This window comes from Mauremys reevesii, linkage group 24 (genome assembly GCF_016161935.1).
Source record: "Mauremys reevesii isolate NIE-2019 linkage group 24, ASM1616193v1, whole genome shotgun sequence".
NCBI lineage: Eukaryota > Metazoa > Chordata > Testudines > Geoemydidae > Mauremys > Mauremys reevesii.
In genome coordinates, this window is record NC_052646.1 from 9,071,370 (window position 1) to 9,098,352 (window position 26,983).

Consider the following 26,983-nt stretch of genomic DNA (forward strand, 5'->3'; position numbering starts at 1 on the left):
CCTGGTGCCCTGGGACAAGCCAGGCGGATGCGCTGGGCCCTAGTCTGGAGCTGGACTCTGGACTCAGCAACCCTCGCCCCTTCCCCCACCCCCTCAGACACCGCAGGGAAACAGAAACTCTCTGCAGAAACCTGCTGGGTGGTGCAAGGCCCAGCTCCCGGGAGACAGCCCAGCAGGGTTGGAGGGGCGGCCCGGGGGAAAGGCGCTGCTACTGGGGGATGTAGGGCAAACCCCGCTCTCGTGCCTCGGTTTCCCCGTATCTGTAAAACGGTGACAGTGACACTTCCCCAGGAAAGCCCTTTGCGTGCGCTGGATGCCGAGAGATGGGTATTAACGCTGGGCAGACCTCGCACACCCAGGCCACGGGGCCCTGGCTCTTCAGCTGTTCCAGGACCCCCCTGCCTCCCATATGGGGGACTCACCCCCTCCTCTGTATTCCCTGGTCTTGGGGGTCCCTCCGGGCCAGGCTGGGCAGTCAGTCAGCCAGCTCCCGCCCCCCACCCCCTCCTCCTGGCAGACCCGGGGCCCCGATCCCACGGGGCGGGCCCGCAGCCGGAGCCTCTCGCGTCCGCCCAGCGAAGCGGGGAGGGCTCGGGCTGGTTTCCCCGGGACGAGGCCGCGCCCCTTTGGAGAAACACCTGTTCCGACCTGCCAGACAGGTTCCTCCCTCCCCCCCCGCGCCCCGGCGATGCTGGGCGAGCAGCTTGGGGAGCCTGGAAGCGCAGCGCGGCCGAGCGGGGAGCAACCAGCGGCCGGGCATGAGCCAGCGACCCAGCGGGCCCTGAGCGCACGAGGCCCGGCGCGCCCAGCTGCAAGGGACCCCCCCACCCAGGGGACACCCCCCCGCCAGCCCCCGCGCTCGCTCACGGCGGAAGATCCCGGCCCGGGGGGGCCGCCGTGAGTTCCCCACGCGTGTCGTGACAGCGCCGTCATGAGCGGGTCCTTCGCCCCGGCCCCCGCGGCTTGGAAACTCCTGCTGCTCTGCCTCGCAGCCTCCGGTGAGTCGCCCGGCTCGGGGCCGGCTCCTGAGCAACTCGGAGCGAGGTCCTGCCTCAGTGCGGGGGCCAGACTCGGGGTTCCCCGGCGCCCCCCCCCAGCAGCGATGTGGGGTCCTGGAGCTCCGCCTGAGACCCCCCCTTCGGGTTTTGGGGGGTTCCTTTGTGTAGCCCCCTGAGTGCAGTTCATCCCGCGGCTCAGATCCTGCAGGAAACCCAGTGCAGGGAGGGGGGCTGGGCAGGATCGGGCCCGTGGAGAGGCTCGGGCCCCGTGTGCTTGTGCAGAGGGATCTTGTTGTGCCCTTTGGTTATCAGGTGTTTTCAAACTTTCTCCTGCATGAAGAGTCCCTCCCCACCTTCCCCCTACAAGGTCTCCCCCCACACCCCATTGCAACCCCCACAAACCGAGCCCCAGGCACCAGCATTCAGGAGCCTCAGGTCGGTGCCTTTGGCTTCCCACTGGGTCAAGGTTCTGATCCCCCTGACCAGCTCCTGCACCCCTGGAACTCGGGGGTCCCCCCCAAGCGAAGGGAGCACCTTGCTGGCTCTGGGGTGGGGGAGCAGGCAGGGAGTGGGCCATTGGCTAAAGGGACTTCCAAGGGATAAGAAACTTGTCCCCGTGCAGAGGGCTCTTTAGAGGTGGAATCCTTGGTGCTGCCTTTCAAGGGGGTGTGTGAGACCCCCAGGGATGGGCCCCATAGAGCAATCTGCTCCCCAGGCCCACCCTAGCCGGGTTCCCCCCACCACCACGTGATGGCACCTCTCCTGCCCTCTCCCTGGCAGCCTTGCCAGTGACTCGACAAATGCGGCCCCTTCCCAGCCCTGCCCCCTGTCAGCTGAGCTGCTGACTCAGGCTTCAGCCCTTCGGTGGTGGCTCCGAAGCAGCCGTGACTCAGAGCACGGCAGGATCATAACAAGCTGGGCTGGGCAGGGCCGGGCAGGTGAGCAGGTACCCATAGAGCTCAGCACCACGGGGCCCCGACCTGCTGGGGGTCTCTGCGCCCCACGGCGGCTCACGTGGGAAATGCTGACGCCCTGATGTCTCGGTTCTTGGCGTAGGAAACGGGCCAGAAGCTCAGCTGGTGTCAGTCCCCAGAACTCTACTGAAGCCAGGAGGGCGGCTCCGCTTGACACCGGCTGAGGATCTGGCCCGAGAATGGGCCCGGGCCTCCTTCACTCGTGCCCAGGCAGTCGTCCACGGCCCGTTGAGCAGCATGCGACGCCCGTTTTGCACTGGTGTGAACGAGGGCACGTGGCGCAGGGCGGATCGGGCAGCTTGTCTGGCTTAGCTCAGTGTGCTGAGAGTGGATGCGCCAAAACGTGCCCCCCGGGATCTGTGATGGCAGAGCAGGGGCGCTGAGAGCAGCTGTTGCAGTGGGCAAAGGCAGAGCTAGCTGACATGGGGGAGGGAGCCCAGAGAGTGCCCTGGGCAGGGCACCAGGCCACCGCGTGTGCTCAGGGCAGGCTTCGGGCCTTCCCTGTCTTGTGTAGCTGAGCGGAAGCTGCTGTGTGAACGGGACGCACTTGGCACCTGTCTCTAGGACCAGGCCTGTGGCTGATGACTGACTCTTAGGTGGCACGTTGGCAGGGTGTGGTCCTGGCCACCCAGGCTCTTATTAGACAGGGTGTCAGCTCTGTGTGTCTCTGGCTCTGCAGCTAGAAACAACCACCAACCCCGACCCTACCGGGGGCAAAGTGGGCAGGGGGGATGACCCCCACCCCCCTGCCCGTAGGCTGCTGAGCTGCTCCCAAGAGCCTCCAGCTTCAACTATTCATCTGCGACTCTCCGGGGCTCACGGCCCACTTCCCTCAAGGCCCACAAAGAGCTAATTTGCATGGTTAATGGACACCCACCTCTTTTAAATGCACTCTAATCAATGCCTATTAATACTAATGACAATGATCCTTTATTAATTATGGGGGAAGACTTCCGGTTTCCTCTGTTCGGCCGCTGAAGAATGTTGGAGGTATTGAACCTGGCAAAGCCATTTTTGCCCCGGCTGCGGGAACCCGGGCGCTGTTCACCCCAGGGGGGATGGGAGGCCGGGGCTGTGCTGATAACAATCCCTGAGCGCTTTTATTCCGTCAGCTGTTGGGGAGGAGCAGGTGTTTCCTCATCAGTTTCAAGGCTGTCTCGGTAGAGTGTTGCCTTTTAGTGGGAGGCTGGAGTTATAAACCAGCTCTGCCTGTACATTCCTGCCCCATGACGAGAAGCTCGTCCGTTTCATCACTGCACAGTCATTAGCTGCTTCCCAGACATGGGACGGGAGAGTCTGCGCTTTTGCAGACGGTGGCAAGAGACGCTGCTTGTTTTCATTTCGAGCGGGGCCTGGTCTTCCAAGCTCAGATCTGGGTTCAAGGCTGGAGGCTGTCTGGATCTGCAGTTTCGGTGTGGCTCCCGGCTATTGTGGGTATGCTAGACCCTGCCTCAGTGCGGGGGATGGATCAGATGACCTCTCCCTGTCCCTTCGAGCCCCACGTGTCTATGATTTGACGATGGTTTCCCCCCCTTACTCCCTTCTCCACTTCTGAGCTGATTAAAGGTGAAAGGACAAGGTGAATCATGTGCCCTCTTCACGGTTTTCTTTTCACCCTTTCCCCCTCAGCTGGCCTGATGAAAGCAGATGCTTTCCTAGTCAGTTTCACTTCCTGGTTCTCATGTGCCAGCCCCTGCACTGCAAAGCTTGAGCCTGAGGGGGACACGGGGTCACCTGTCTGGAGCCACCTGTTCCCGCTTGACGCCTATGAAACCTGCCAACCTGGGCATGTTTCATTCCATCCGGGGTGGGGGGGGGGGAACCAGCTAGATTTGGGGCAGAATTTGTGACTCACTCACTTGGTGTGACTGTGCCAGGGAGGGAGGTTCTGGAACCCAGACCTGGCCAGCCTGACACCAGCCACTGGCTCCGGCACAGGAGACGCTTTAGAACCCAAATCCAGCTCCACGTTTTGGAGCCAAACCCCGGCTCCCAGGAACCACTTTGGATTTGGATCCAAACATTCCAGTCTCCCCTGAGATCCTGGCAGGGCCTGAGGGAAGTTGGGGGTCGGGGGAAGGGGGAGGGAGATACCCAGGTTATAATCTCCCTCCTTCCAGCTCCAGGATTCCTTGACACCTCCCCATGTTCTGCTTGTCTCTGCCAGTGTTAGTGACTCTTGGGCGTGGGGGTGGCTACAGAACTTATTGTCTTCCCCTCCCTTATTCCCTTTCTCTTGGTTTCTCTGCCTATTGTATGTGTCCGGGCACATCCTCACTCTGATCACACGCAATACCTGCTATAGGGGAAGCCAGGCGTCTCCTCCCAAAGCCGTGCTCCATAATCAGCTCTCAGCAGCCAGAGGGCTGCTAATTGTTTAATGCTCCGCGCTTAGTGAGGATCAGCGTGGGTCTTGTTGTAAACAGTGGGGGTGTGAGGGTGTCTGTGGGGGTGTGTGTGAGACAGGCGGAAGGCGGCTGTGCAAGTGGCCTGGGGGTCCTGGGGGCTCTGTCCAGTCTCCAAGGGAACCTCTCCTTTGACTCCGGTGGGAGTTGGATCAGGCCCCAGAAGCATGAGCTCCAGTCACAAGCACTAAAGGAGTCAGTCAGTCCCCCAGCTGGGAGTCAGCAGCCAGCTGGGGTGTGTGTGTGTGTGTGTGCGCGCGTGTGTGAGATGCCTACTGAGCCAGCCAATTAGCTGTGGGAGTGGATGGGTGTGCAGGAGCATGTGTGGTGGGATGGACAAGTCTGTGTCACACCATCCTGCACCCCTGGGAATCGCACTGTGACCAGATCTTCCCCCATTTGTAATGAGGCAATGCTTACCTTTTAGCTCCCCTGACTATGGGCTGGCGGTGAGTGTTGCTTCCCTTAGCATGGGATGGTATGATGGGATAGCCTAATTTTGGCAATTCATTTGGCAATTGATCTTTGATTATCAGCAGGTAAGTATGCCCAGTGGTCTGGGATGGGATGTTAGCTGGGGTGGGATCCGAGTTACTACAGAGAATTCTTTCCTGGGTGCTGGCTGGTGAGTCTTGCCCACATGCTCAGGGTTTAACTGATCGCCATATCTGGGGTCGGGAAGGAATTTTCCTCCAGGGCAGATTGGCAGAGGCCCGGGAGGTTTTTCGCCTTCCTCTGCAGCATGGGGCACGGGTCACTTGCTGGAGGATTCTCTGCAGCTTGAGGTCTTCAAACCACAATTTGAGGACTTCAGTAACTCAGACATAGGTTAGAGGTTTGTTACAGGAGTGGGTGGGTGAGATTCTGGGGCCTGCATTGTGCAGGAGGTCAGACTAGATGATCATAATGGTCCCTTCTGACCTTAAAGTCTATGAGTCTATGAGCAAGGGCTACTTCACTAGAGGATAACAACCTGCTACTGCTACCAGCTATTGGAGCTTCTCCTTTATGTCCAGTGGTTGGTCTCTTTGCTGAAGGTCCTTGTTCAAATCCCGCTGGTGCCCTATGGTGGGGGTTACAGCTCCGTGAGGGATTCAAGATGAGGAGTGAGTTTGTTATGCTATACTGCCGAGGGGCAGTCTGGCTTAGTGGCAAAGGCTCTGTATTGTGACTCAAGACACCTGGGTTCTGTTACTGGCTCTGCCACAGATCTTGGGTAAGTGCCAGCCCTGCTCTGTGCCTCAGTTTCCCCATCACCTTTTGTCTGATTACACTGTGAGCTCGTTGGGGGCAGGGACCGTCTCTCGCTGGATGTCTGTGCAAGACCCTGATGTAATCCAGAAAATAATTCTCCCTGATTTGTGGCATAAAGATGCTCAGCTCCTTCCTGCTGTTCGGGGCTCATCTGTCTCCGTTCCTGTGTGTCTAGCATCCCTTGGTTAAGTTCGGACATTTCTCTGACAGCTCAGCTGTAGGGATTATTCGGGAGGGGGCAGATCTTTGGCCTGGGTTAGCCAGGAGGTCAGACAAGACAATCACAATGTTCCTGCCTGGCCTTGGCATCTATGAAGCGACGCCAGGGAGGTCCCTGCTGGAACGGTGAGACCCTTGGCTCAGACTTCCTCGTCGGCTGGTATAACCCGATGGTTGTTGTGGAGTCCAGCCTGGGCTCTGGCACTGTACAGCCCCACTCTCTCCGGCTCCTACACCCCGCCTGACTCGTCCCTCCCTCTCTAGGGGGCGGAGGAGGTCAGTGGGTTAGAGAGATTCAGGCTAATTGAAGGTGCTGGCAGGGTGGGAAGGAGCCAGTGGAATAGCTGCCCTGCAGGATGCTGCCTCTGCCACCTGGAATCTTTAAATCCAGCCGGGGCATCTCTGTCTGACAGAGCCGCTCGGGCTCGCACCAGAGCAATGGGAGGGGACTGGGGTGTGGGAATCCCTGGGGGAGGGTCTCGGGCCTGGGATATGACTAGATCGTCAGCATGGGTCCTTCTGGCTTTGAGAGCTTAGGGTGAACTGGCTCCACTGAAATCAACAGCAAAACTCCCACGGACCTCAGTGGGGCCGGGATTCTGCCCAGTGAATCCAGGAGAGTGGCTGTTGGGCTCCCTTCCACGGGGCTCGCTCGGGTCTGTCGTAGGGGCTCTGCGCAAGGATGGGGGCTTTGGATCTCATATCCCCGGCCGCGTGAAACAGGTGCTGTAACCACGAGGGGCTCCATCCCGCTTTGGCTGCCCTAGCACAGACCCTGTCACCGCCTGGGGCTCCCCTGAATGGCTAACTAGGGAGACCCAGAGCCTGAAACCTCCAGCAGTTCCCCAGGACTCTGGCGTGATTCAGCGGCATTCGCCCTGCGGGGCAGGAGGAAATGTGACGCCCCGGGACTGGAGTCTTTGCACAAACCCAGCCAAACTGGACCTGTGTGGCCGGAGAGCTGGCAGGAGCCAAAACCACTCATACCCCGGCCGTTGGAGCTGGTCGTTTGTCACCACCAATAAAACCGCCGAGCCGCTGACTCCCCAGCCCTGTAACCGCGCAGAGCAGGCCAGTTAGCTGTGGGTTTCCCCCTTGCATTGTGCTGGGCGAGAGGCGTCCCATGCACCTGTCGAGCAGCCCAGCTGGTCCCGAGAAGGATCTGGGAAGCCCCAGGATTCCTTCGCTTCTCCCCCTTGCCCCGGGGCATTAGGTAACGGGCTAATTTCTCTAGCAAAAGCCTACGGACCGGGGATGGGCCCCAACCCACCCACTGGCCCGGTCCTCCCAAGGGGAAATCTCTCCACTTCACTGGGAGAGCTGCAGGCTTCCCGGGGGCAGGGAGGGTGTGGGACGGGGAGCCCAGCGGAGGCAGCAGCCGGGACCGCTGGGAGGGATGACCAGGGCTGGGAGTGAGTCTCCAGCATAGCAGGGCACTAACCATGCCAGGCGAGGGGAGGGGATGAGACCAAGCCTAGCCCCTCCTGCCTGGCAGCAGAGCACGCCAGGGGGCAGCGGCCTTTGCAGGGCTCACAGCTTAAAAGCAGATCGAGCCAGGGGAGTTTTCCCCCAAGCCAGAGGGCCCCAACCTTTATCTGAAGCTTCCAGGGACACAGAGCTGGGGGTCCCGGGAAGCTGCCCTGCCTGCAGTAATTTCTCAGTGGTGCTTCTCTGGGGGTCTGGCAACTCTGCACCCCGCCCGCTGAATTCACCTTCCCCAGGGTCCGAGCAGGCTGCGCTGCTGTGCTGGGGGTGGGGGAGATTGTCCAAAGTGCCCAGCACCTCCCACGGTGATGGGTTGGGTTTGGGGTAAGGCTCTGGGGTGACATCAGCCGCCCTGGGTTCAAGTGCCGGCACTGCGCCTCAGTTTCCCCCTCTGTAAAATGGGGCAATAATCCCTCCTGTTCATCACCCTGGGTGTGGTTTGTTTACCCAGACTGGGTACAGGCCAGGACTGTCTGGGTACAGCCATGGGACCGGTCGCTATAGGGTTTGGCAACTTCTAATCTGACTTTGAGACTTGGATTGTGAGCTCAGTGGACCTGCGACTGTCTCTTGTTGTTGTATCTGTGTAGTACCTGGCATGACGGTGGGGCTGCCTGGTCTCAGGGGCTGTGCAGCGCCCGGCACGACAGCCACCCCTCCCCCCCGGTCTCGGTTGAACCTTTAGATGCGACTGTAACACCAGAAATAATAAGAAGCAGCCCCGCATCTCTCATGTGACTGACCAAGGTGGCCTGAACTTTGACCGTTGTTCTTCGCCGTGGTGTGTCTGAGAGACGTTCACGCTGACCACGAATCTGCTCCCTCGACTCACACCGAGTAGCCTTACTCCAGAGAGATCCGTGCTGTGTTCCCAGAGGAAGGGATTGTGCACGCACATGGGGTGAGGCCCTACCCGTAATGGGAAAGATTGGGCCAAGAAGTTCCCGCAAAATTTCAAATAACCACCAGGCCTGCCAGCCGGCCTCCCGCCTGCAGGAATCATTGGATCTGTGAGGGTGCCCCAAATGGGTGGGTGCCCTACACAGCCGCGGGTGCTGCATATGCCTAAGGACGGCCCTGGATCCGTTCCCCTTTGGTGCCCGCATGCTGAGCCAGGGCTCTGGGCGCATCAGAGCTGGTGGGTGTGACGAACTGGGACCGTTCTTAATGTTTTCTCTGAATACTGTGTGGGGGCCTCAGTTCCTGGCCGACCCTTTGTCGTCTGGCAACTAATGGCCAGGCCCTTCCCCTCCTGCAAGGGGATGCTAAAGGTGTGGGAGACAGAGGTCAGGTGATCTCCTGGCCCGGGAAAGGAACTGGGCAGAGGAGGAGGGGCTGGAGGGGTTTCAGTCTGGAGCTGGCTGGGATGAGGAGTGAAGTGCAGATGTGGGGGTCTGGCTCACTGTCCCCCAGAATGGACCCGGCCGAGGGGTCCCGTTCGCTGTACCTACAAGCTCTGTTTTGGACCGTGTTCCTGTCATCGAATAAACCTCTGTTTTACTGGCTGGCTGAGAGTCACGTCTGACTGCAAAGTGGGGGTGCAGGACCCTGTGGCTTCCCCAAGACCCCGCTGGGGCAGGCTCGCAGTGGGAAGCGCACGGAGGGGCAGAGGATGCTGAATGCTCCAAGGAGAGACCCAGGAGGTGAAAACGTGGGAGCTTCTTGCCCTGAAAACAGTCTGCTCTAAGGGAGAGGAGGCTCCCCAAAGTCCTAACTGGCTTTGTGGGGAGCAGTTCCAGAGCATCTCCCGGGGACTCCGTGACAGTGAGAAAAGAGAATTTCTATCTCCTGGGGACAGTCCAACAGTCCAGAGTTTGTTTTTACCCCAAATCGTGATGAAAAGTCCGAAACTCGAAATATTTGACGGAACGAAACTTTCCGGTTCGGAAACACTGAAATGAAACGAGCCGGTAATATCGCAACAGTATCGTACAGTCGGTCTCATTGGCTGAGCTTGCGAAGGTCTTACCCTCTCTGTCTGTCACTCTGTCTGTCTGTGACATGCTGTATGCAGAGCAGTTGTAGCCGTGTCGGTCCCAGGATGTTAGGGAGATGCGGGTGTGGGAGGAAATACCTGTTATTGAGCCAACTTCTGCCAGGGAGAGAGACGAGTTGTCGAGCGACACAGAGCTCTTTGTATAGCGCCAGAGCTTGTCTCTTTCACCATCCGAGGTTGGTCCGATAACAGAGATTACCTCACCCGCCTTGTCTGTCTGTCACATGGTGATGACTTTGCAACGCCACAGATGATCAATTCCAAAATTTCAGGGAACGTTCTAGGCACGCGGGGGCGAAACCCAAGTGGCTTGGGGGAAATCTGGAACACAGGAAGGGGGCGGAATGGAGGACATGCAATTAGCCCAGCCACCGTCGTTATCTGTAGATTCAACAGCTGGCGGATGGCACCCAAAGTGAAATGAAACAGAACACGGAAGGCGAAACGAGCTCCCCGGTTTCCAGCGCGACTCGTTTGGAACCGTTGGACATTTCGTTCCGAATGGAACGTGTCGGTTTTGACGAGACGCGGGCGTTTTCCAACGGCCCGTCGTAAATATCTCGCCCCGCTCTAGCGCGGGTGGATACAGCCGTTCGCTCCGTTCCATTGGAGCCCTTCGTCGGGGCCGTTGGACAGAGGCTGCGTCCGTGTTGCTCCCTGTCTCCCATGAGCTGGAAGAGCCGGGAAAGTCCTGCCTTCGTTCACCGCCTGGCCTGTCTGCTGAGCCTGTCCGAAAGAGGCAGCCCATTGCAGTCCGGGGCTGGGCTCACGTAGGCCAACAATCAACCAACTCCTGGTCCCTACTGCGGGCGGCTTTGCGTGGCGTTTTGCCTGCAGGCCCCAGGGGTGCTGGGCACAGAGCTGGGGAGGAGCAGGTGGGTGGTAGGAGCAAGCGGCAGCCGTTTTTCTGGTTGGGTGGGTGTGTTTCGCCGGCTTAGGCTGCGGGTGCAGTTAGCTTTATGGGATAATGAGCTGGGAGGGACTCGCAAGGCAGGGACTGGGGATGGGACAGGCCGGCTGGGTTGCGAAAAGCAGGAGGGGCCCCGGAAACTCTCCCCCACTCTCACTGCAGGGGCTGGGGGGTGTTTACTTCTGGGTTTTGTGCATTGACTTTGGGGGTCAAACAAGAGGAGGAAGGAGCCGCTTGGCGGGTCTGTAACTCCGGATGGCTCAGGCCCCCAGAATGTGAGGGAATCTTTCCTTTCACCCACCCCACAGCTGGGTTCGTCTTGTTAATCCCAGGTGGGGAAACTGAGTCACGGAGCAGGGCCACTCGGTGAATTTTTGCCAAGACAATGGAAAGAACCAGGAGTCCTGGCTCCCTGTCGTCCACCCGTCCATCTGTTGGACAGGGTGTGGACCGCTGCAGCGTGGAGGCTGCGGTGACCTTCAGTGCAGTGAGATTCGCCAGCTGCACCCCCTGCCTGAGGGAACCCAGAGCGGCTGTCTCTGTCCCTTAGTCAGCAAGGCTCTGCCCCCTTCTGGCTGCCCACCGATGCCCATCTCCTGTGCTGGGCGTCTGACCTTCCGCTCTTCCCAGAAAGCTGTGGCAGAGAGACCAAGGGTGGTGTGAAGGGCAGTGGAGGTGGTGGGGGTGACGTGTAGGGCATTTGGGGGTTGTGAAAGGCGCGTGGTTGCAGTCAGCTGCGGGTGTCCCCTGCCCTCTGCATTCCTGCCCTCTCGGGGATTGTGCCAGGCTCAGCAGCTTTGCCAGCTGCGCCTTGGCAGGCCGCCTCTCTTCCTACGACGGGCTCCCCGTGCCAGCAAAACAAAGCTGCTTGTGCAACGGGGGCGTGAACCAAACGGGGTGTGTGTGACCACAGCTGGGGGGGGTCTGGTCTCTCATTCCAACTGCTGGGTCCCCCCAGTCTCTCAGGGGTTCTAGGGAGCAGATGCCAGCAGCATGGTCCCCCCAGCCCCAGCATGGTCCCCTCCACAGAGTCTAGACCTACTCCACTCTTCTCCCGTGGGTGCTACGGCGCCTTTCATTCCCTGCCCTTGCAGAGGTTTATAGGGCCCTGGGGAGAGAGGGGGCCAGGCCCAAGCATCCCCTCTGCTGGTTGGGCAACCAGCGCTAGAGGCAGCGAAGCCAGCAGGCTGCAGCCCTCGTTTGGCCAATTAACTTGATTGCAGCCCCGTGGGTGTTGGTGTTACAAGCGCTCGGGAATACAGGGCTAATTGCCCTGCATTTCGCTGACAAACCAAAGGAGCCGGGAGCTGGCGGAGCCAGTTTGGGGCTCCTTAGTTTTGTTTTACCCTCTTTCCTCTGGTGCCCAGGCACTGTGCCGCTCCCAGCCCAGCTGCCCGGGCACTGCCCCTGGCACCATCTGGCCTGGGCTGGGCGCTCTCGGCATCCAGCACCTCAAAGGACGTTGGGTACCTCCGTCCCCTGCAGAGGCCAGGCCATCCCCTCACTAGGGCAGCAGTAGGCAGCGAGGAGACCCACGCAGGTGCCACGTTGCAGAGGCACTAGAGAGCGCCAGGGGCGTTGTAACGTGTGCCAGACCCCAGACACGTTTATACCCTGGCGGAGACGGGACTAGAACTCTGGATCTTTGTCTCCAAAGCAACAGGCCTCTTCCCCGGGAGCAGCAGGGGAGGCTCCCCTCTGCGCAAGCAGCGTTAGGGCTTTGATGCTGGGAAGGAGCGTTTCCCGGCCACGTGCAGAGAGCGCGAAGAGCAGTGCTTGTCGGCGCGTGCATCAGTGATGGAACGCAGGGCCCGCTACACCCAACCTTTCCGTGAAGCTGGACCAGGTCCTAGGGCTGCGGGGAGGAAGTGGCTGGCTGCAGGGAGGAGGGGGATGGCTGATGGGGAGCACAGAAATGCAGGTGGAGAAACAATGCATGCAGTTGTGCAGTAAATCGCCGTGCACGCAATTGCGAGGGCGATGTCTGCGTACATCCTTGTATCTTCCTGCTGCGGCCTTTGCATGCTTGTTTTTCCTGGAAATCTGGCTGGAAGATTGGATCTGGAGGGGCTGGTTCGAACGCACGCTGGGGAGAGCTGTGTGCAGGTTGCATGCCCCAGGGAGGCAGGTGCGATCCCAGGGCCATGAGCAGGAGCTGCGCTGGTTGCCTGGTGTTGGGAGCCGTTCCCGGATCGCTGAGATCCAGTGGATAGCAGAGCGGCCGGGAAGAGCAGGGAGCCCCAGCCTGTGGTGCACCAAGCTAGATCAGTGAACATAAGAATGGCCATACTGGGTCAGACCAAAGGTCTATCCAGCCTGGTATCCTGTCTACCGACAGTGGCCAGTGCCAGGTGCCCCAGAGGGAATGAACAGAACAGGTAATGATCAAGTGATTTCTCTCCTGCCGTCCATCTCCATCCTCTGACAAACAGAGGCTAGGGACACCATTCCTGACCTATCCTGGACTTAACCTCCATGAATTTATCTGGTTCTCTTTTAAACCCTGCTATAGCCCTAGCCTTCACAACCTCCTCAGGCAAGGAGTTCCACAGGTTGACTGTGCGCTGCGTGAAGAAGAACTTCCTTTTATTTGTTTTAAACCTGCTGCCCATTAATTTCATTTGGTGACCCCTAGTTCTTGTATTATGGGAACAAGTAAATAACTTTTCCTTATTCACTTTCTCCACGTCACTCACGATTTTATAGACCTCTATCATATCCCCCCTTAGTCTCCTCTTTTCCAAGCTGAAAAGTCCTAGCGTCTTTAATCTCTCCTCATATGGGACCCGTTCCAAACCCCTAGTCATTTTAGTTGCCCTTCTCTGAACCTTTTCTAGTGCCCGTGTATCTTTTTTGAGATGAGGAGACCACATCTGTATGCAGTATTCAAGTTGTGGGTGTACCATGAATTTATATAAGGGCAATAAGATATTCTCCATCTTATTCTCTATCCCTTTTTTAATGATTCCTAACATCCTGTTTGCTTTTTTGACCGCCGCTGTACGCTGCGTGGACATCTTCAGAGAACTATCCACGATGACTCCAAGATCTCTTTCCTGACTCGTTGTAGCTCAATTAGCCCCCATCATATCGTATGTATAGTTGGGGTTATTTTTCCCAATGTGCATTACTTTACATTCATCCACATTAAATTTCATTTGCCATTTTGTTGCCCAATCACTTAGTTTTGTGAGATCTTTTTGAAGTTCTTCACAGTCTGCTTTGGTCTTAACCGTCTTGAGCAGTTTCGTATCATCTACAAACTTTGCCACCTCACTTTTTACCCAGGGCACTGGCAGGCGGTCGGCAGAGAGCAAGCCATCTCCCAGGGGTTTTGTGTCTCAGGCTCTGCCGCATTGCGGGAACGTCTGGTTGGAAGGGACGGGGCGTCCTGGCGCATCTCAGGGACTCCCTGGTGGTGTTCCCTGCCCGGAACACTAAGTGGGAGGAGAATGGCACCCTGGCATGGGCTCTGAACTGAGCTCTAGCCACAGTCTCTGGAGCCTGTGCCGCACGCAGCCCTCAGAGCCACTCTGCCTCCTGCGGGTTGTCGGGCGGCTCCTTGCCATACGTGCGCATTCCCCAGTGGTCGGGCTTTACTGGTGCAAACAGAGCAAAGGCTGCAGCTGCTGGAAGAGGCTGCTCCTTCGTGCCGGCAGCGCGCTGCCTCTGTGCCACAGGGCATGTGACGTGGGGAGACCCCTCCGGATTGGATGGGATTGGGATCAGGGACCTGTTTCTCTCCTTTTCTGGCTCCCCATCAATTTCAGGGCTCAGGCATCCGGGTTCCCAGCCCTGAGAGTTGCAGCCTGCCCCTGGGCTGGGGAAATGCCAGCTGAGCTGTCGCTGCCCCTTGCCTTAGTGCAGGCCCAGGGTGGCCAGTGGTGGGCGGAGCTGGGGGGTTACACCGCACGAGGCAGGGTAGGGTCTGGATGGGACCATGGCAGCACTGACAGCCTGTGGGTGCGTCTGACGCTGGCAGGTGGTGTGCCCTGGCCCTTCTCCAGGCCCCTCTCCGGGAGGCTCTCAGGTCTGGATGAATTAACCTTGTGCAGCAGGGCAGCATCAGCCCTCTTACATGGGGGGAAACTGAGGCACAGAGCGGGGACAGGAGCGGTGGCCGAACCAGGACTCCATCCACTCCCCATGGCCCTGAAGACCATCCCAGAGCAGAGATGGAGGCTCCGAAGGCAGCAGTCACACTGGAGCAGGGCAGCCCGGCTGGCTGGTGAGGGGAGCCAGAGGGCTAGTGTGGGGAAAGAGTGCATGGACGTGAGACGCTTCTGTGGTGTGAAAGGCAGAGGGAAGCTCCAGAAGGTCCCGGCTGGATCTGGGGACCCAGAACAATGCGGGGCTGACGTAAGCCCAGCTGGCAGCTAATCCCCCTAAAGACCCAGCGTGACGTTAATCAGCGGGTAGGGCCTGGGGCACCCATTGTTTCCTGCCACCATCGGCCTGTTGGATATTAAAGGGACCAGCTGTTTGGGGGGAGAGGGAATCTAGCGTGGGGGAGCCCTTGGCGAAGGGCTCCCCTTGGGACCGGACCCCAGCCCAGCGCCCCCTGCTGGGAGGGTTCTTGGCTTCATTCTTGGTAAACCTTCAGAGGATCTGCTAAAGTAAAACAGTGATGTAGTCACACCCGGAGCCCCCCCTCACAAGGCTGGTGCTCCTGCCCCACTCCCATCCCCACAGCGCCCCCTGCTGGGAGCGCTGGGGCTGGACGCTCTCTTTACAGGCCGTGCTCCAGCCCCACTCACCACAGCGCCCCCTGCTGGGAGCGCTGGGGCTGGACGCTCTCTTTACAGGCCGTGCTCCAGCCCCACTCACCACAGCGCCCCCTGCTGGGTCTAGAGCAGCTGCGCATTTCCTTCTGCTGCAGGAGGCTGAGCTGAGGGGAGCTGTGAGCTCCCCACACCAACCACCCACCGTGCTGGCACCAGCACAGGGCCCTCCCCGGCTCCACGAGAGGGGAGTTGGGAGGCTCAGTGCTCCGAATCAATGTAAACCCTCCGGGCTTGTCTACACTTGGAACGCTTCGGTGCAGACGCTGCTGACAGTGACAGAGGGGGTCTCCTGCCCTCGAAGTGGACAGAAGAATTCTTCCACTGGCTGCACTGGGTTTAGGCTGGGGAGTGGATTTCTCACCCCCTTGTAGCTGCAGCTGGGCCACTGTATGGTCCCAGCGTAGACCAGCCCCCATCCCACTGTTCTCCAGGCCCCGTTCTGTGTGCCCGCTGCCCCCAGAGGCTCCGTGCCAGGGCAGAGCCAGCGTTCTAGGGCTCCGTGGCCTGGCTCCCTCGCCCATACCCTGGGTGGCAGTGGCGGGGTGGGGAGGTCACCATGTCCTAACTGACCTGGGGGAGGCAGAATTGGGTCTGCGCTTATGCTGGTTAGCGGGGGAGGGGGGCCGTCTTGAAGGCCTAGCCACCTTCAGCCTGCAGGGCTTATGTGCCAGCGGGGGTCAGGAGGGAAACCGAGCCCCAGGCTCTGATTGGGCCCCTCCGGGGTCTGTGTGTCCACTCCCCTGGGGCTGAACAGCGTTGAGGGTGGGCAAAGTGGTGTCAGTGCTTTGTGGGGGATGACGCTGTGTGGGGTTAAACTGCATCCTGCAGGGATGTGGAGCACATAGACTTGTGAAAAGTTGGGGGAACCAAGTTTGGGGGGAGGGTGTAACTGCCCCCCTTGTTCCTGAGCGAGTAACACCCCCGGCGGAGATCCCCCTTCCTTGCTCGGTGGCTCTGGGCTCCCTGAGGCAGGCGCCTCTCCCCACCTCCACCCTCGGGGATTCCCAGAGCCCCCGCTAGATGCCTGGGAGCAGCTAAACCTTTCAGCCAGCAGCTTCGAGCCTGGCGGGGCGGGGAGCTGGGCCTGAGAGCGGGGATTAGGGTGACATGGGGCTGGGAGCTGCAGATAATGGCAGGTGGTTTCTGTGCCTCCCCACCCCCCATCTCGCCCCTCGGCGAATGCAGCTTCTGGGGATTTCAGCCGGCAGCTTGGCAAGCTCTCGCAGTGTGTGGGAGCTGGTGTGAGGAGCTGGCTCTGCGCCATAGGGCGGGGGGTGGATCTTGATGTCTAAAGCCCAGTGTACCCCTCCCCCCGGTAGGAGGAGCCTATGGCTTCATGCCCCTCCCTACAGAATGGGACCAGGTCACATTTGTCCCTGGGCAAAGAGTGGCACGGGCGAGGGCGTTTGCCCCGCTCCATGGCAATCTGCACCCACACACAGAGCATGGATTCACATGGGTACTGATCAGTGCTCTTGTGTGCCCTCGCACGTTGATTAGTACAACCTCCAGCGTGCATGTGCAACTTGCACCCCTATGTGGCACAACTTTCAAGCGCTCCCTCCTGAACTTGCCGGTATTCTGGGTCTCTGCTGGGCACACTCAGTCCAGATTTGCACATGCATGGACTTTGCACACTCAGGTACACATGCTTGTGTGCTCACACACTCGCATGCACACCTGTGTGCCCAAGCAGGTGTGCACGCTCGTGGGCTCGTGCAGTCGCCCTGATAAGTGTGTGTGTGTGTGTGAGCGTGGCTGTGTGTGCACTCCCTTGCGCAGGAACACTTGTGTGCTCACACTTGCTTACCTACTCACACACTTGCACAGTTACGTGCACGTGCAATCCTGTGCGCACACCCTGTGATGTGTGTGCAGACGCACAGACGTGGGGACATGCATGCAACACACACAGAGCTGCTGCTCCCAGACTCCCGTGCAACGGGGCGAGGATGCCAAGTGTGGCTCCGTCTAGTGACCTCCCAGCCAAGGGGCTCAGGGAACAAAGAGGGAGTGGGGAGACTCTGTGCCAGCATCTGGCCTTCTGCTGCTAAGGCCACCAGCACCGGAGCTGCCCAGGCTGGATGGGGTGTTCCAGGAGCATGCATTTAAAGCAGCCCCCCCGCCCCCCGGGGTAGGGGCAGCAGGAAAAGCTGTGGCAGGAACCCCCCTGTCCACAGGTCTCCCTGGTTCCCCTCCACACAGCCTGGGACTGGGATGGCACCGCTGGGTGGTTTAGGCCCCTTGATGTTTCAGTCTCTGGCCAAGCGCCTCCCCCACCAGCATCACACAGAACCCCCCTCCCCTGCCGCCCCGCACCAGTGGCAGGACGCGGGCGAATCAGGCCTCCCACCCACGTTTGGGGACTGTGCAGGGCCCAGCCCGGCCCCAGCAGCAGGGGACCTGGGTAAGAGGACTCATGTTTCCAAGTCCGCACTTGAGCACCCACACTGCATTGTAAACCCGGGTTTCCGCGGCTGGCGCCGGGTCTCACAGCCGTGCTAACATGTCCATACTGCACCGCGCAGACCTTCTGACTCCAGCCTGCGGCTTGAGCTGCGTCCACACGGCAGGATGACGGGGCTCGGCTCTGATCCACTCCCCAGCAGGTCCTAGGACCTGGGTCCTGAGTGCTCGCTGACCCAAGCCACTGATGTGGATGCAGACAGAAGTGTGACTTGGGCTCAAACCTGCGATCGAGCCCGGGTGCAGTGAGCCGTGTAGCCACCCCCACAGAGGGTTTGAATCGTGCTGGGTAGGAGCAAGGCGATGTTGTTATAATGCGGATGGGCCGAGTGTTATTTATTGCTCTCATTCAGCCAGAGTGGAAAGGGCAGGGCTGGGCTGGGAACCAAGGTGAGAGCTCAGGAAAGAACCTGACTAGCTGAGACGCTCTTTGAGGCAGGGAAATTCTGTCTGTTCTGGGTTTGTGCAGCGCCTGGCACCAGGGGGGCCATGACTGGGGCTCCTGGGTGCTACCGTAATACACTTAATAAAATGTACAGCGCCTGGCACAGTGGGGTCCTGATCCATGAATGGATTGTCTAGGTGCTACTGTAATATAAATAATAACTATTAATAATAATAATAATAATAATAATTAATGAATAATAAATTAATATTTTGGGTGTTATGCCACAGGCTGCAGGTAGCTGGTGGAGGGAATAGAGACATGGGAGCCTGGGGGCTTGAGTGAAAATGTCCAGCATGAAAATGAGACAATCTTTCTACATCATCACCTGTTCGCAGATGCCAATGCTATTGCATGGTGTGCAGTGCCTGGCACAACGGGGCCCTTAGCTCAGTAGGAGCCCCCAGGTGCTACCAAAATGTATGTAAATAATACCAATGCTTCTGGTCTGCAGGAGAATCTCTGCAGAGGGAGGGGTTCCACTGTCATGCTTCAGGGCAGAACCCCAAGGGACAGGAAGGATTCCCTTCACGTGATGCCGGACTCTTTATGGCACCTTCCATCGTGAGGTGCTCAAAGCACTTTACAGACGTTCATTCATTAGGGAAGGAGTTACAGCAGGAATGTGGCCCCCATTTTACAGATAGGGAAACTGAGGCACAGTGAAGGGCAGTGACTTGCACACAGACAGGGGCAGAGCTAGAAGCAGAACCCCAGGGCTCCAACCTGCCCCCCAGTGAAGTCTTTGACGTGGGCATGTGTCTGAGTCTCTCCTCCTGCATGCCCTGGGGTAAATCAGGAGTGGTGTAAGGGAGAGGGAAGCCAGGGCTGTGGTGTGGGAGGTTCCAACGGGAGCAGGGCGGGGCCCAGCTGTTTCTCCGGCTTGACTCCCATGCTAACCACTAGGCAACACTGCCTCCTTTGCGGCGCCCAGCACAGTCGGCCAGGCGCGTTATGGGAGATGGAACTGACTGGGGGGCGGGACTAGAGGGGGCCATGGGGTGTGTAATGGGGGCTCCTGTGGGCAAAGCAGCCAGCAGGGAGGATGGGCCACCAGTCGGAAGGTGCCCGCTCTCTGCCAGGGTGGCAGGGGGCATTGATTTTCCCTCCCCGTGGAGCACAGACGTTGTGGCTATCCCAGCTCTGCCACCTGTGCCAAGAACAGTCCCTGGATGTGACCTAATGCCCAGCTGCTGGGATGGGAGAGGACCCGGGTCACACCCACTGCACCACTCCCACGTGCAGGGGCTGTTGAGCCCCAGCTGGCTGGGGGCTTCCCCCGGTGGTGACGGAGGAAGAGCCAGGAATCCCCAAGTGCCTAGTCCCACCCTTGTTTATTTATCAGGACAGGGCGGTTCTGTTTACAGCAGCCGTGGCTACAGCAACAGCGAGGGCAGCAAGGGAGATTGGCAGGGTCGGATGGGCTGGGCGAGCCCTTGGCTTGCGGCTGGGCTCCCTGCAGATAGCAGCTAAGTTTCCCGGGGCAGAGAGAGGTGATGGGCTCCCCCGAGCAGGGAACTGGTGTGGGGGAGAGGGGTGATTCCCCCAAGGGAGCGTCCTTGGTCATCGCCTTCCCATCTCCCCCTACACAAGTGGCCGCCGACATGCATGCATATGGCGTGTGTGCAGCGTGCCCTGCATTCCCCTGCAGGGCAGGGAGGGCCGCCCGCCATGGGAAGGCTCGGGCAGACGTCAGGAGCCAGGCTGGTTTACACTTCCCAGAGTGGGGAATGTGGCTGGGTCTCTGGCCCTGGCGACCCCCACTCCGGGCGCTCCCAGCCTGCTGCAGTCCCCACTTGCAGAGCTGCCTCTGCAGGAAGAGGAGAGCGCTGAAGCCTGGATGTCATTCCCTGCAGCGCCTCCTGCTGCAGAGGCTGGGAGCCGGGAGCTCCCCCTGCTGCAGCCAACGCTCCTACCCTGCTCCCCACAGCGCCCCCGGCTGGGAGATGCTGGAAGCACCTGAGCTTGTTCTAAACTAACTCTTCTGCTGTTGCTCCAGTTCCAGCCTCTCCCAGCAGGGGGTGCTGCAGGGACTGGGGCCGGACCAGGAGGGAATCGCAGGTCTGGTTTTGCTGGTGCAGTCAAGGTGCCAGGAAGCAGATACAATGGCTAAGACTGGGCCAGTTTCCATTCCCTTCCGGACTCTCCCAACCCGGGCAGGAGGCTCCTCGGCATTGCAGCTAGCAGGGGATTACAGGGTTAAAGGAAAGTGACCTGGGCGGAGATCTGGTTCTTCTGGTTTGGCAGCTCCTTTCTCACGCACTGGGGAGCGATTCCTTTTGATTCACCCAGTTTTAGTGGAGACGGCCTGGGGGGACAGGCTGCAAGGGGAGCTGGCTTCACAGCTGATTAGAACCAAGGGGCTGCTTGCTCCAGATCCCAAACCAGAGGCAGGATCTGGGCTTGGCGTAAAAAGTGCCGAAGAAGCCAAGTGTTTGGAGCTCATTCCCGGCTCCTGCCGGGAGCCGAGTTCAGGGGGGCGCGGTTCCTGCTCCGGTGTGTGGCGCTGCCCCGGGTGCTGAGTGATGTCATACAGCGCTGCTGACGCATGGAGCTGGCAGCTCAGCCAGGGCGGCGCTGATCTCCCAGGAACCTCTTTGCCCATTGCTGTTTGTTCCGGCGCTCGGTGGGCCAGGAGCTTCGCACGGCCAGGCGGCCCTTGTGCCCTTTGTCCCCGAAGCCTGCGCCTGCCCCTAGCTGCCTGACGGCTTTTGCGGCTGCTGGTGCAATTGACGGCTGAAGACATTTGGGCCCCAGTGAGCACCAGCACTAGGCCCAGCTAGGAAATCTCCCTCTGAGGCCGAAAGGGGGCTGTTGTCGGTCGTGTTAAGCAAACACCATGGAAGCCTCAATTGGGAAAAGTGCCTTTTAGGTCCCACCCCGCCATGCAGTGTTGAAACCACAGGGATCGGCAGGGAGATGCTGCCCGCGGGCCCTGGGGTGACAGGCGCGCTGGTTGCACTTTGCAAGTCTGCTCCCCTCCCCCGGTGCATGCATTGAAGGAACTCCCGGGGGCTGGGGAACACCTCAGCAGGTTGGGTGCCTAACTCCTATGGTCAGTCAAAGGGTGTCGGGTGCCAGATTTACTTGGGTGTCTTTGAAACCCTCACTAAGCATCTGTCTGCATCTTCAGGCACTGAAATGCCTTTAAAACTCTGGTGCTAGGTCCTGGGGGAATCGAGCCTATTCTGTGATCGGGGGGTTGGGAGCTGGGGTTTGGTTGTTATTGTTTGATCCCAGAAAGACGTGAAAAGCTGGAAACAAAATCCCAAGGCCTCAGAAAGCCGGCTGTGCACCGGCCGAGGTGACAGAAACACCCTCCAGAGTCCATGGTTCCTTGCATGTGGGTTAGACCCAGGAGAGGTGGTGAGCTGCTGTGCACTGTCTCTGCAGATTTCTGAGGTGCCCGGCGTTCTCCCTAAGCTCTGTGGTTTGGCCTTAGAGTAGCCTAGTGGTGTGTGGTTCTTCTCGTGCTCTGTGGCTGAGCGTGGGTCCTTGCACTAGTGAAGGACCTTGTGCTCAGTGCAAGGATTCATGCTCCTCTGCGGGGAGGTTAAAGAGCACCAGCTGGTTGTGGAAGTGTTGGGAGGGCGTGGTCGGATGGGAGGGGAGTTCCGGATTGCATTGAGGGACATTGGGGTGCCCAGATCTGTGGGCTGGGCTGGGGATTCTGGGCCAGTGAGGAAGATGCACGAGGGATGCAGGGTCAGAGTTAAGGGTAATGTGTGGAGCTAAGCGTTTGCAGCCATTTTCGCACATGATCCTCTGCTACAATGGGGCATTTCGTTCCTGGGCACGTACTCAGCTGGGGGGAAGTGCTGAGCCAGCAGGAATGCTGATGGGATCGGAGTCCTGCCCCGGGCTCCTTGGCTGAGCCTCTGGAAGCCACTAGTGGGCTGAGCACAGCTGTTAATGCCCTGGTGACGTGAGGCTTTGCCTCTGGCATCTGTGGCAGGGAGGTGTTCTGGGCTGAGCCCCCTTTGCCCTGCTGTGGGTGGCTGGCATATCCCAAGATCAGTGGGGCAGTGCGGAGGGGCTGTACAAAGGGCCCGATCCTGAGAGGTGCCAAGCACCTGGGGAAGTCATTGGAAATTGCCGATGCTCTGCAGCTTGTGGGGTGGGGTCCCAGCTGTCCTGCCCCAGATCACTCTGTGCTCTGCTGGGGGCCTGGGGCAGGAGCTGTGGGGGGAGCGGGGGTTCCCCTCTGGGCAGGTTATTCACCCATTGCCCACTAGGGGGTTTCTAGTCCCCTGGTCTGGATGCTTTCGGAGGCGGGATGCCAGGCTAGATGGGCCGGTGCAACCCATTAGGTGACCTAGGTGGTCACCTAGGGCGCTAGCACTTGGGGGGCAGCATTTCGGGTCCTTCGGCGGCAACCGCGGTGGCCGGATCTTTGGCCGCCCCGGTCATCATCGGCATTTAGGCGGAGGGACCTGTGGCAGGGGGCACGGGGAGGGCCGCCTGCAGCAAGTAAGGGGAGCGCGGCACGCAGGGGAACCGCTCCCCGCCCCAGCTCACCTCTGCTCCGCCTCCTCCCCTGAGCACGCCGCCCCGCTCTGCTTCTCCCCCTCCCAGGCTTGCGGTGCCAAACAGCTGACTGGCGCCGCAAGCCTGGGAGGCGGGAGAAGTGGAGCGGCGACGGCGTGCTCGGGGAGGAGGCGGAGCAGAGGTGAGCTGGGGCAGGGAGCTGCCGCACGGTTCCCGGGGCCGGGGGGAGCTGCCGCGGGGGGCACCTCAGGGCGGAGTGGGGGGGCGCAAGGTGGCACCAATAGTTGACTCACGGGCTGGCCTCCAAAGGGCAGCAAAGACCCACCCTGCCCAGGGATGGTTGAATCGCGCCTACAGGCCTGGAAGGAGCAGCTCCCCCCGGCAGAAGGGGGATCTTACCCTTGGTGCCCTGTTGACACGGTGGGTCTGAGAGCCAGGAGCTCACCCCACGCTCAGGCTCTGTGTGGGGAAAGAGCAGGGCCTAGGTTTTGTTGCCAGGGCTATTCCTCGCCGCGGGCGATGCTGGGGGTGCTGGGGCAGTGGGAACAGGGTGAGGGGCTGTGCTAAGTTTGCAGCAACATGGCTTGGGCAGCAGAACCCGGGGCCTTTGGGTCTGTGTGTGCGTGAGTCATAGATTCACAGATCCCAAGGCCGCGGTGACCATCCGCTCTGACCCCCTGCATGACCCAGGGCCAGAGAACATCCTGGAGCAGATCCGTTAGAAAAACAGCCAGTCGTGATCTAGAAATGGTCAGTGACGGAGAATCCACCACGACCTTGGGAAATTGATCCAGGGGTTAATTACTCTCACGGTTAGAAATTTACACTTTATTTCCAGTCTGAATGTGTCTGGCTTCAACTTCCAGCCGTTGGATGGTGTTCGACCTTTCTCGGCTAGGCTGATGAGCCCGTTATTAAATATTTGTTCCCCATCTAGGTCCTTGTAGTCTGTGATCAAGTCACCCCGTAGCGTTCTCTTTGTTAAGCCACCTACTGAGCTCCGTGAGTCTATCACTGTAGGGCAGTTTTCTGATCCTTTCATCAGTTTGGGGCTCTTCTCTGACCCCTCTCCCATTTATCAACATCCTTGAACTGTGGGCACCAGAACTGGACACAGGCTTTCAGCAGCGGTCGCACCAGTGCCAGAGACGGAGGTAAAATAACCTCTCTGCTCCTACTCCCCATTCCCATTTCTGCCTGCTAGTGATTCCCAGAGTGCAGGTAGGGGTGTGCGTGTGTGTGTGCGTGTGTGCGCGTGTGTGCACACGTGTGCGTGCGTGTGTGTGTGCATGCACGTGCGCTCTGGGTCGCAGGGGGCAGGGCAAGGTACCAACCAGACGACTCCCTATCCCCCTCTGCCTGCGCCATCCCTGGGCATTCCACGCCTTTCCCAGCCAATCACGTGGAGCTGGTGGCATCCGAATGCCTGGGCAGGCTGCCCAGCTGTGGAGCACTGGGGCTGATGAATGCAGGTGTGTCGAGCGGGACTAGGGTGACCAGATGTCCCGATTTTATAGGGACAGTCCCAATTTTGGGGTCTTTTCCTTATATAGGCTCCTATTACCCCCCACCCCCGTCCGGATTTTTCACACTTGCTGTCTGGTCACCCTAAGCGGGAGCGGGGGAGATGCCAGGGAAAGGCAAAGAATGGTGCCTGCTTATTACTAATCCTCCTCTGGCGCAGGGCCCCGGGGTCCTGAGAAAGTGTCTCTAGAGTGCCCAGGGGAACAGCATGGTCTAGTGGGTAGAGCACTAGACTGTGATCTAGGAAAACAGGTTTCTGTTCCCAGCTCTGCATTTGGCCTGCTGGGTGACTGTGCGCGAGTCACTTCCCCTCCTGTGCCTCCGTTTCCCCATCTGCAACAGCAATAATGACACTCGCCTGCTTTGTAAAGCGCTCTGCAAACTACCCTGGAAAGGGCTGGATATGGGTTAGGGCTTATTACAAAATTCTGTTGCTTATTTATTGTTGATAACATAGCAAAGTGCTGCACAGACCCCGGGCGAGAGCAGGGCCCCGTTGTGCCAGGCGCTGCACAGACCCCGGGCGAGAGCAGGGCCCCGTTGTGCCAGGCGCTGCGCAGACCCCGGGCGAGATCAGGGCCCCGTTGTGCCAGGCGCTGCGCAGACCCCGGGCGAGAGCAGGGCCCCGTTGTGCCAGGCGCTGCGCAGACCCCGACCGAGAGCAGGGCCCCGTTGTGCCCAGCGCTGCCCAGACCTAACCAAGAACAAGGCCTCCACAGTGCAAAATGTCCTGAGGCCAGCGAGGGTCTGCGCTTGCTGGACGGTTGTTTCCCTCCATGGTGTTGCTGGGGAGGGCGCCCGTTCCCATGGTGCAAGAGCGCTGGCTTGGCTGGGGCTCTGTCGCTCAGAAGGCTTCCTCACAGCTGTGTTTTCTTTCCTGGAGGCTGCACAAACACGGGCTGCTGACGCTGACCCGGGATGTTTGCTGCACGGCTCCGGGGGAGCTGACGTTGGCTTGCGCTGGAGAGCGCAGAGGAGGCAGGATGCCTGGGTTCTATTCTGGCTCAGCCACTGACTCGCTGGGCAAGGGCCTGCCTCTGTAGAATGAGAACCAACCTGACCCAGCTCACAGGGGTGGTAATTGGCATGGCATTGCCAGGGGCTGTATAGGGGCAGAGAGGTATTGTCTGGCACGAGCCCAGAGCAGGATGGGTGATTGGGCAGGACGTGGGGGTTTGCAGTGTGTGATGGGGGGATTGCAGCATGTGATTGGGTGGGACGTGGCAGATTGCAGCGTGTGATTGGGTGGGACGTGGGGGTTTGCAGCGTGTGATGCAGGGATTGCAGCGTGTAATTGGGTGGGACGTGGCAGATTGCAGCATGTGATGGGAGATTGCAGCGTGTGATTGGGTGGGATGTGGCAGATTGCAGCGTGTGATGGGGGGATTGCAGTGTGTGATTGGGTGGGACATGGGGGTTTGCAGCGTGTGATTGGGTGGGACGTGGCAGATTGCAGCATGTAATTGGGTGGGACATGGGGGTTTGCAGCGTGTGATGCAGGGATTGCAGCGTGTAATTGGGTGGGACGTGGCAGATTGCAGCATGTGATGGGAGATTGCAGCATGTGATTGGGTGGGACATGACAGATTGCAGCGTGTGATGGGAGATTGCACATGCTCACGGACATGGACACATATACCCAGAGGCAAGGACACATGGACATGGATGGACATAAACAGATGTGGACACGTGCGCACACACAGACGTATGGACATGGATGGACACACAAACATGGACACGGACGCCCACATGCGGAGACATGGATGCACACGGACACAGAAACACAAGACACACAGGGTATGTCTGTACTGTGGCCGGAGGGGTAATTCCCACTGAAAACAGCAGCGTGGCCCTGGTGGGGCTGGTGGTGGGATGGGCGAGCTGCCCCGAGTACGACTAGGGTGACCAGCCAACAAATGTGAAAAATCAAGACGGGGGTGAGTGGGGGGTAATAGAAGCCTATATAAGAAAAAGACCCAAAACTTGGGACTGTCCCTATAAAATTGGAACATCTGGTCACCCTAAGTACGACCCTGTATATATAGTCGGGCACAGGGTCCACATGGGACATAGAGACATGCCCACACTCAGCTGGCACGAGAAAGCCGGGTGCTACGTACCAGGAGGCACACACGGGCACGCACAGAGGCACACGGACGGGGTACATCTACACTGCAAGTGCCGCGTAGGGAGGTACACCAGCCTAGCTTTAATCCAGCTGGGGTAACAGCAGCCGCATAGCCGGTTAGCCGCTCCAGGCCACGCCCGCCAGGGTGCTCGGGAGCTAGCCGGCGCTGAAGCCCGTACTGCTGTGTCTACACTACCGCTGTTACCCCCTGCTCCCGTCACACCTTCACGTGGGGATGGATGTACCCACAGACTCAGGCGACGCCCCTGGGCACAGTGACAGCGGGGACCTGTGCCCAGCTGAGTTGGTCCCTTGGCAAGAGCTCAGACTGGCAGGGCGGTGCAGCGAGGGGGATGTGGGCAATGAGCTCCCCGCCTCCCTCTTACATACTGGGCACTGGTCACAGCTGGGCAGGGGGCACCGGGCCTGGGCACTGCCTGCCCCTGGGAACGCTGGACATTTCCCTCTTTGTCTCCCGCCGGCGCTGCCGGGGGAGCTGGGCTGCCAGCGAGTGTAATAGCTACCTAGGCTCTGTTACCTGCCAGCTGGAGGCCCTGGCTGTGCTGCAGATGGTCTCTTGTAACGTGTACGACTTGGCTGGACCCTGCTCTGGCTTCAGTCCAACCCCTCAGGGTCCGCAGCCCCCTCTGCCCAGGAGTGAATTTCACTGGCCAGTGACTCCAGGGAGGGCGTCTCCTTAAGGCACCGCTAGGGGCAAACTCTGGCCCATCAGACTCAGTGGGAATTGTGCCATTGGGGTCAGGGCTTCACCCTAGTGGCTGCCCCATGCTCAAGCCCCAGGGCGGGGTAAGGTCTCTCTTGGGAAGCTCCAGCCTGTGCAGAATATTGGTAGCCACAGTTCCAAAGCCTCCAACTTGGAGATTTTCACTTTCACCCCACACGGCTG

The 26,983-nt window shown here is 59.4% G+C and overlaps 1 protein-coding gene across 2 annotated transcripts in view; it reads left to right on the top strand.

Annotated features, from left to right (window-relative positions):
• Window positions 1-875: 875 nt before the first annotated feature.
• NECTIN4 (nectin cell adhesion molecule 4) overlaps window positions 876-26,983 on the top strand; it is a 44,291-nt gene continuing 18,183 nt past the window's right edge. For both annotated transcript variants that reach the window (XM_039512189.1, XM_039512190.1), the window contains exon 1: window positions 876-998. In XM_039512189.1, coding sequence (XP_039368123.1) covers window positions 932-998 — 67 coding nt within the window. In that variant the 5' untranslated portion in view covers window positions 876-931. The remainder of the gene's footprint in view (window positions 999-26,983) is intronic.